Source organism: Lemur catta, chromosome 4 (assembly GCF_020740605.2).
Source record: "Lemur catta isolate mLemCat1 chromosome 4, mLemCat1.pri, whole genome shotgun sequence".
Lineage (NCBI taxonomy): Eukaryota > Metazoa > Chordata > Mammalia > Primates > Lemuridae > Lemur > Lemur catta.
In genome coordinates, this window is record NC_059131.1 from 49,649,253 (window position 1) to 49,658,622 (window position 9,370).

Sequence of the window (9,370 nt, forward strand, 5' to 3'; positions counted from 1 at the left end):
ATACTCCTGGAGTTACCCAGGCTAATCTTTGTGCTTCCAGGCTACAACTGAGTAGGAAATAGGCATTACTTTGGGAATTTTTGCTGATGTGGACCTCTGATTTGGGACGTGAAGCCTTGCTTTACCAAGCTTTCTAGGAGCCTTTTCAGAGGAATGGCTTAAAGAAAAGCAGTTATTATCTCCCAGTGTTGGAACTAGAGAGGAGGAAGCCACTCGGGCAGGAAAACATTTAGATTTACATAATTAAGCACCGGTATAATCCATTGCTTTGACATGTTAACCATAATACTCACTAGTTCCTAACAGAAAGGTAATCATTATGAACCAGGAAGTCACTAGTGCAAGAGCAAATACTGGCTGATTGGCATGCCAACTCTGCTGTCCCAAATCCATGATTCATCAGCATTTTAAAGTGGAAATATTACCTATTACCCACTTTGAGAGAAATATTATAGCTCTTTCTCCTCAATAAGTAACATGTTAATCATGTTAATTTCAGATCTTTAAAATCACTTCTTCTATAGAAAAATATCCATTTAAAAAATACTTTTCTCCTATAAATAATTTATTTTAAATAAATTATTTTAAGGGGTAGGGGGTTGTGAAGAGGGGTGTTCAGTTGCCTTGTTCGTTTTTGTTGAGACAGAGGCTCACTCTGCTGCCCTGGGGAGAGTGTAGTGGCACCACTGTAGCTCACTGCAACCTCCAACTCCTGGGCTCTAAGGGATCCTTCTGCCTCAGCTTCCTGGATAGCTGGGACTACAGGCGCATCCTGCAACACCCAGCTGGGTTTTTTTGTTTGTTTTTTTTTTCTCCTTTGTTTGTGGTAGAGATGGGTTTCTCTTTTGCTCAGGCTAGTCTCAACTCCAGGGCTCAAGCAATCCTCCTGCTTCTCCCTCCCAGAGTGCTAGGATTATAGGCATGAGCCATCATGCTCGGCCTGTTAATGAATTTTTATCTGTCTTAAAACTTTAGCTTGAATAATCACATTGTCTTTTAAACTTTGTGTGCTTATATCATTCAACAGGTATTATCAGTATTTATAATTATGAAAATCTATTATTCATTTTATAATTGTTAACTTTTCCCTAGAATGGATTTGTAGCGTGCACATCCTTATTGGTCCACAGATTCTGTCCATTGTTCTCATTGCCCTGTGCGATTGTAGTATGCTACCTGCCACTACCAAAGCTGCCTATTAAATGAACCTACTTGTAAATGTAGCTGTTGTGGATTTTTTCTTGCTTTCTATTTTTTTCTTTCCAAATAAATTGAAACTCTTCTCCTACATATTTGTCATCTATTTTTTTCTACATATGTTAACTAAAAGCTAATGCATATTTGACTTTAAAAAAAAAGAAAACTGATGCTTTTATTGTTTGGGCTTTCCCCTGCTATTTTTAGGACAATCCTTTCTGGGACAACCATACTGTTTCCTCACCTTTTCTCCCCTACAGTTTCACTGACCTAACCGAAGAACTGTAGTAGAGGCTTAAAGTCCCAATGATGAGAATTCACTTTGTGCCATTAGGAGGAGCTCTAAACCACATTGTTAATTTGCCTGCTGTCCTAATTTTTTAACTCATCCTTGAAACATGCTGTGCACTAGGGAACTCTTCCAACCTCTATTGCTTTAAGAAGTTATTTTCATTTTTTCCCTTGTTCTATACTATTAGGGAATGAACTAAAACTATAATGTATATCCTGGAGCCAATGTCATAGCTATATTAAGTTACTCTCTTGTATCTGTCCATCATCATATTTAAAACAAAATAAATGGAAAGGAGAACAAGTTGCCAACTTTGTACTTTGTTTTGGGAAATGAGTGTTATTTGAAAATGGTAAAAAGTGCAAATATCCATGAGTCTTACAATTAGTATTTAAAGTCTTAAAATACTGTGAAATGTCCCAGTGAGTGATGCTCAACTGTACAGAAAAGAGACAAGTGGGTGCCATGTACAACTTCAGAAAGCATTTCTAATGTTTTGGTTGTTTTTAGGTTTTGTTTCATTTTTTTGTTTTGAGCAAACTGCAGAAAGTAAAGCTCAGCAAAATGTTCTCAGCTATTGACAATATGCAAAAGATAGAGTGAAATAGCCTAGCATTGTGATGGACTGTAGGGTAAGAAGGGGTTAAGAAACGGTGGTCAAGATGGAGGAAATTTGAGGTGGAACAAACAACAATCAGTACTGTTTTCTAAGTGCCTTTGAATATGTAAGGGAACTTACAGGATTCTCTTCCAAGACACAGGTTGTGAAAGTGACTTCTCACTTTGAGTTTTTTAAAGAAATGCAAGTTCTTAGTTTTAAAATAGTTTCATCTTCTTGCTTACCTTTACTAATATGAAGAAAAATTAACTTCCCAATCTAAATCAGTGGGTGGGCAGCTGGTTAGTAGCGACAGACCTCTAACTGAAGTTTATTAAAGGCCAAAGAACTAGTGCCAAAAGGAATAGACTTTTTTTTTTGGCCTTTCTATTGAGATGATTCCTGTGTCATAAAATTTACCCTTCAGGAGTACAATTCACTAGTTTTTAGTATATTTACAAGATTGTACAACCATCATCACTAATTCCAGAACATTTTTATCACCACAGAGAGAAACCCTATACCCCATTAGTAGTCAACCTCCTATCCCTTCCTTTCCCTGGCAACCACTAATCTGTTTTCTGTCTCCATGGATTTGCCTATTTGGGTTATTCCATATGAATGGAATCCTACAATCCTGCAGCCTTTTGTGTCTGGCGTCTTTCACTGAGTGTTATGTTTTCAAGTTCGTCCATGTTGTAGCATGTACCAGTATTTAATTCCTTTTTTTGGCTACATAATATTTCATTTTGTGGAAATAACACATTTTGCTTATCCATTAATCATTGTATAATTTGGGTCATTTTGACTTTTGACTAATGTTGCTATGAACATTTGTGTACAAGTTTTTATGTGGATAAATGTTCTCAATTCTCTTGGGAGGGGAATTGCTGGGTCGTATGGTAACTCTATGTTTAACTTTTAGAGGAACTGCCAAACTTTTCCAAAGCGATGGCACCATTTTACATTCCCATCAATGATGTATGAGCATTCCAATTTTTCCCTATTCTTACCAACACTTGTTACTGTCTTTTTGGTTAACAGCCATCCCAGTGGGTAGGGAAATACAAAAAATGACAGTGAATTTTTCTGATAGCTAATAATCTTGAGCATCTTTTCATGTGCTTAGTGACCATTTGTATATCTTCTTTGGAGAAATGTCTATTCATATCTTTTGCCTATTTTTTAATTGGATAATTTGTCTTTTATTGCTGAGTTGTAAGATTTCTTTATTCTAGATACTAGACCTTTATCAAATATATAATTTGCAAGTATTTTCTCCTATTCTGCAGGTTGTCTTTTCACTTTCTTGATAGTATTCTTTGAAGCACAAAAGCTTTTAATTTTGATGAAATCTTATTTATATAGATCTATTTTTTCTTTTGTTACATGTAATTTAGGTGACCATTGCCTCCTTCAGGGTCACAAAGATTTATACCTACATTTTCTTCTAAGAGTTGGATAGTTTAAACTCTTACACATTAAGGTTCTGATCCATTTTGAATTAATTTTCTACATGGTATGAGGTAGGGGTCTACACTCATTCTTTTGCAGGTAGATATCCAGTTGTCCCAGCACTGTTTGTTGAAAAGACCATTCTTTCTCCCATTGAAAGGTTTTGGCATGCTCGTCAAAAACAAAAATTAACAAACAAATGTTAATTTCTGGACTCTCCATTGTATTGCATTGACAAAAAGGGAAAATCTTTCTTAGAATGTAGATCAAAATTAGGTCACTGCCTTTGTCTTTGAGAAAAGATCATGATATAACTTTTTACTTTAAATTCTCAAGTGCTTACTTCTTTATATTCTAAGAAGACTAGCTCACATCAAAGCACAATGAGTACAGATAAATGCACAAACTGTAAACTATGTAAACTCATTTTTATTTTAAAATACAACTTCATATTGACCCTAGGTAGGTGCCTCTGAAATAAGGCAGTTGGTAAAAACCCTAGAATAATCTTCACTGTTTTTTGGATAAAAACTCCTTCCTTGCTCTCTTTTCCCATACCTAAACTGCACTCCAAGGCAGAGGAAGTCCATTTAGGTGCAATTTTGTTATTGTTTTAAATAAACTTTTATCATTGCAGAAGCAGTAAGGTATATTGTACAGAATTAGAAAATACAAGATTTTAAATGGAAGTATCACATTCTTACCATTCAGATCACTATAATTCCTTAGCGCATATTCTTTTAGATCTTCTCCTATGCAAATATACATGTATGGTTTTTTTTTTAAACCAAAAATGAGATTTTATAGTCCATACTGAATTGAGCCTACTCTTGTAGTCAGTGATCTCCATCGGTCAATTTCAGGAAGTTTTCATTTCATCTACTACCCAGGCTGTATTCAGATTTCTCCAACAATGTCCTTTCTCTTGGCTTTGTACAAACCAATATTCAGTCCAAGACTACATTATATGTAGCTGTTAAGGCTCCTAAGTACCTTTTAACCTAACATATCTCCACCAAACCTTTTGTTTTCTGGGTTTAATGACACTAACTTTCTAAAAAAAGACCAGTCTAGTTGTCCTGTAGAATGTCCTAAAACGTTATGGATTTGTTTGCCTCCTTCAAGTAGTATCTACAATGTTCTCTATTTCTCTAATTTCCTGTAAACTAGAAATTATATCTAAAGGCTTGCTGAATTCAGGGTAAGCATTTTAGCTAAAATATATCATAGATGTTAATATCGCATCAGAAGATCCATAACATCCGGCTGATTCCGTTAGTGAAGCTAAGACTGGCCATTGGTGAGAGGCCAACTTTTTCCATTATACAGTTCCAGTTTTTCACTTCAAGACTGGAAAGTCATTTATCTGGTTTTACTTTGGAATGATATAGATATCCAATTTCCCATCAAACATCCACCTAGTAGTTCTGCCACCATTTAAGTGCAATTAAAAATGTAGGTTTTAATCAGAAAACAATTTGGCTTTCTATTTCATTCTTCTGATAAATCTTAGAATTGAATTCAGTGTTGGCTGATCTGCTGATAGGTCTAAAGCTGTTTCCCTGTTGAAGAACTTTGGTTCTAAAAGTCTGTTGGATTTTTCATTCATTCCATAAAATCTTTTGATTTCAGCTTGGATTCAAAAGTGGTAACAACAGAGAAGTCTAGGTATAATATAAAAGCCTGCATCTATCCTTCCTTTCTTACTGCTGAGGTTCCTGCTCCTCATCCCAAGGGCAAAGGAAACATTTAAGGTGGAAGAAATAACTTGGTATGACATCTAACAGAGTACCAACTATTCTTTACTATAAAAGAGAATTGGCTTTTCATAGTGAACAATTTTAAATTATCTTTGGTCTAAAATTAATAGTCTATATGACTATAACTATTCCTTCAATATATTTAACATCCTGGAAAAAAATTCAGTTTGGATTGTAGTCCTGTGCTCAATTTGAGCCACATTTGAGGCTCATTTGGCATTTTCTACAGCTCACCTGCTGAGAAAACCTGGGTCACCAGGAATTTTTCCTGTCTGTGGTAGGCACCAAACTACTTACTGCTCATATTGGGAGCCAATGTATTAAAATACATTTCATCTGCAAGACCCATAGAATTTAGAGATTTCCTTCTCCAGAGTTCCTTCCTGCCCATGTACATGCTCAACACCAGCAACCAGCCCTAGAGCTGCTGCTTTTGGACCTGCTGTCTGCATCCCAGTGGGGCTAAGACGGGTGTTTTTGCACTTTCTCTCCTGGAATTCCCCGTTGGGGATAAAGAAAGCCTGAGGTTAAAATGACTTACAAAGCCTCCCCCCCAGACATATTTTGTTTTATGTTGAGGTAATTTTGGTAGTTTCACAAGGGGAAGGGGGGAAATCCAGTTGGGTGGAGTGTTGTTAGGGCTTTGGCATTATATTTCTGCTTGGTAACATTTTAAAATTATGCCTGGGTAGATGCTTCTAGCCTTAAGGCTAGGGAAGTGCATGAGTTACACAGGTGTACCTGTGAATATCTGTCTTTACACTCCTAGCTTTAATAAACATACATAAATAGGCCATGTGTTGCTCTTCGTAAGAGATTTGGCATTTGGCATAGAGAGCATACTACACAGAAGTATTACAAGATTCAAGAACTAGCAGAGGAAAAAATACTCAAATCCCCACAGATTGCTGCCCACCTCGAGAGTGGCTTTTCTCCTATTTGATCCACATCAAAGTCACATTAACACACTCCTCTTTTTTGTCAATAGGAAACCGAAAAGAGAAGAGCACTTGAGTGAAGAAGCCATCAAGGTGATCGCTAGCCTTCCTGACTTAACGTTCATGCATGCCAAGGTGTTGATGTTCCCAGCCACGTTAACACCTTCCACAAGCTCCCAAGAAAAAGCAGACTGATGACTGATATGAACTGGACAGTTTCAATTGCTTTTCCTTTCCTCCATCCCTTCCCTACCATCAAAAGCATACCTGCTCTAATTAAAAAAAAAAAATCAAATTCAGCTGATGTGTTGGTAAGCCGCACTAGAAAGGTATACATAGTAATGTATATTTATTTACATACTGAAGTCCTAAATTTATATTAGAAAAATGTAAATAATCGGGGGTGAACATTTTTGAAGATTTATTCTTTTTGTGTTGCTGGGGTGTATACATTTATGTCTTTGTGAAATACACTGGTGGTGTCCTTCTTACAAAACTTTTGAAATAAAAAAAGAAAAAAACTCAAATCTCCACTGTCTGTGAAATCCCCTTCAGTCTTTTCAGATTGCATTGAATGTCCTCTTAGTTTTTCATACCATATGTTGAATTACTTTTGCTATCATAAATAAGTTCCAGCATCCTTGTTTAATTTTTTAAATTTTGTGTGTGATGGGTTTGTTTCAGATCTGGCTTTTGTTAACATTTTTGGGCTCTTTTTTAATCTTTTCAATCTGGCATATTGCTGTTTGACCTTTAGCAAGGTACTTCATCGATTGCTCTTTTGTTATAGGGTATGGATCATTGTCAGAACTTGATTGGAGGGGTTTAAAGAGATTGTGTCTGTTTTAAATCAGTTTGATTTAGAGAAGGACCAAATTATATGAATGTCTTACAAATGAAATTTACTTGTTACTGATTTTTTTGTTTTATCGTACCACTATTTTTTGAGGATTTTGCACAGTGTAAAATGACATAATCATAGATTGCTATGGTTTAGGCTGTATATACAGTGAAAACTATGGGTTTTAAATGTTTGGGGAAATTCCTATGGAAAAAAGAGAGATATGTAGAAGAACCTCTAACAAGGTTAATGTGCATGCCTAAGGTCTTTTGAGATTTCAGTGTGTAAATTTCCTTTTAGCTTACACAAAAATAAAATAATTTAAAAGAAATTTAGCCTGGTGTCTTTTTATCTAAGGAAAAATGTAATGAGTTCGGATGTGAAGTTTTATTCAGTATTAGGATATCATTTGGTAGGGCTTCTATTATTTTGTTGAAACCAGGAAGAATTAGAATCTGATCCAGAAGAACTGGATCAGTACCTTTTAGTGGCTGAGCTGTCTTTATATAGAACATGAGATCATAAAAGAAATTCCCATGATTCATTATAATATATCTTCATCAGAATATCAGCAAGGTTAAATAGGGATTTGTAGGGAATTTCTTTCTTTCCAAGGAAATATAAGCATTAGATGAAGGTGAGCAGAAAATTTCTAAAAAGTAATTTTACATATTATTAGATACCGCTTCAACAAAAATCACAACATACTTCTTAAGGAATAGGCAGGCAGCCTGACGATAGTCTACCTCCTCTACTAGGGGCTGTTCATGGAACTCCTTTGCACCTCCATTGACAGAGGTGGGCTACTAGAACGCTTGCCTGAGTGTAATAGAAATATGGCCTGGAGTGACCAGATGCTTATCCAGTCCATGCCCTGCCATTTTCCTAACTTTTTTTTTTTTTTTTTCCTTTTTTGGTCTTTTTCAGAGGAGTCTTTCCTTCAAAATAGTCACAAATTCCCAGTGCCCAATGACCCTTTTGAATGGAAGAAGATAACTCAAAATATTCCTCAGCAGAACTTTGCATGTTTCAGTAATTGCTTAAAGGGCTGCTTCTGTAGAACATTACAACTAAATGTACCAACACAAGTTCAGAGCCTGCTTATTAGCTGTGTTATTATAAGAAAGTTAATCAACTTCTGAGCCTGAATTATCTATAAAAATGGGAATGATCCTACCTCCGGGGGTTGATATAATATTGGATGTAAGACACTGTCACATGACTGGTCAGTAAGTGGCAGTCAGAGCATAGCATCAGTGAGCACTCGGAAGGCTCCTGGGGGCCCAGCAGATTCAGGCAGCAGTCACAGAAGAAAGGATCACTTTAAATAATATTGCAGAAATTTTTTATTTTAAAATGATCAAGTGGGCCTTCTTCATGGGAGTGGCCTTGTTTTAATGACTCAGAATGGATGTTTCATCTTACAACCACTTTTAGGTAAACCAGACTTCCCTTTTGTTTGTCATATTGGTCTTTGATGTTTTAATCACAACAGGTACAGTAATATTGTATTGTCATAGGTTAAAGGCAGTGCTCCAGTATTGAGGACCAAATATTGTCAGCTTTGCACCAGACCATGCTCGAATTATTACCGGAAAGCTATCGCTGTGGCTGATGGGAAGAACCCTGAGAATCTCCCTGGGATCTCAGCTAAAGGCAAGCCCGTCACCTGCAAGCTGGTCTTGGTTATCAACTGCTCTGGCAGCAGCTTCCCACCCGCCTTTCTCAGTTAGCCAGGAAGACCCTGCAGAGTTGGGAGGGGAAGAAACTAAGGAGTAGGAGCCCCAATGGGCCAAATCATACACTGGTTTAACAATCAGCTTTGTGTCCTTTACACCTTAAAACCAGCTCACTCATCCCCAGAGTGTCATGCCACATGGTGGCTAAGTCCCAGCAGCCATACATAACTCCCCAGTTAATCCAAGCCAGACTGGGAAGTATAGGAGAAAACTTTCCTAAGTTGAGTCACATCACTACTATTTTTATGAGTCATTTTTTTATAGAGAAACTTGTTCTTCCTTCTGTGTTCTTTATTTAGAATTCATCATCTTTTCATTCCTTCATGTTTCTTGAATCAGGATTAGGCATGGCTGTGAGTAACAAAAACCCAAAATACTGCATTTCATGTAATAAGACTCATTCTTTTGTCACATTTTAACTTCACTGAAATTGGAATGTGTCATACAATTGGATGGGTTGTCTGTTTAATTGGCAGTGGTTTCTTTTTCTTAGCAATGTGTTAAATAATGCTGTCTTACAACCAATGACAGAGTTGATGAAAATGGTCAT

General features: G+C 36.5%; 1 protein-coding gene across 2 annotated transcripts in view; it reads left to right on the top strand.

Moving 5' to 3' along the window:
* Positions 1–7,412, top strand: part of AFTPH (aftiphilin) — a 62,897-nt gene extending 55,485 nt beyond the window's left edge. For both annotated transcript variants that reach the window (XM_045549732.1, XM_045549733.1), the window contains one exon: positions 6,291–7,412. In XM_045549732.1, coding sequence (XP_045405688.1) covers positions 6,291–6,435 — 145 coding nt within the window. In that variant the 3' untranslated portion in view covers positions 6,436–7,412. The remainder of the gene's footprint in view (positions 1–6,290) is intronic.
* Positions 7,413–9,370: the final 1,958 nt, after the last annotated feature.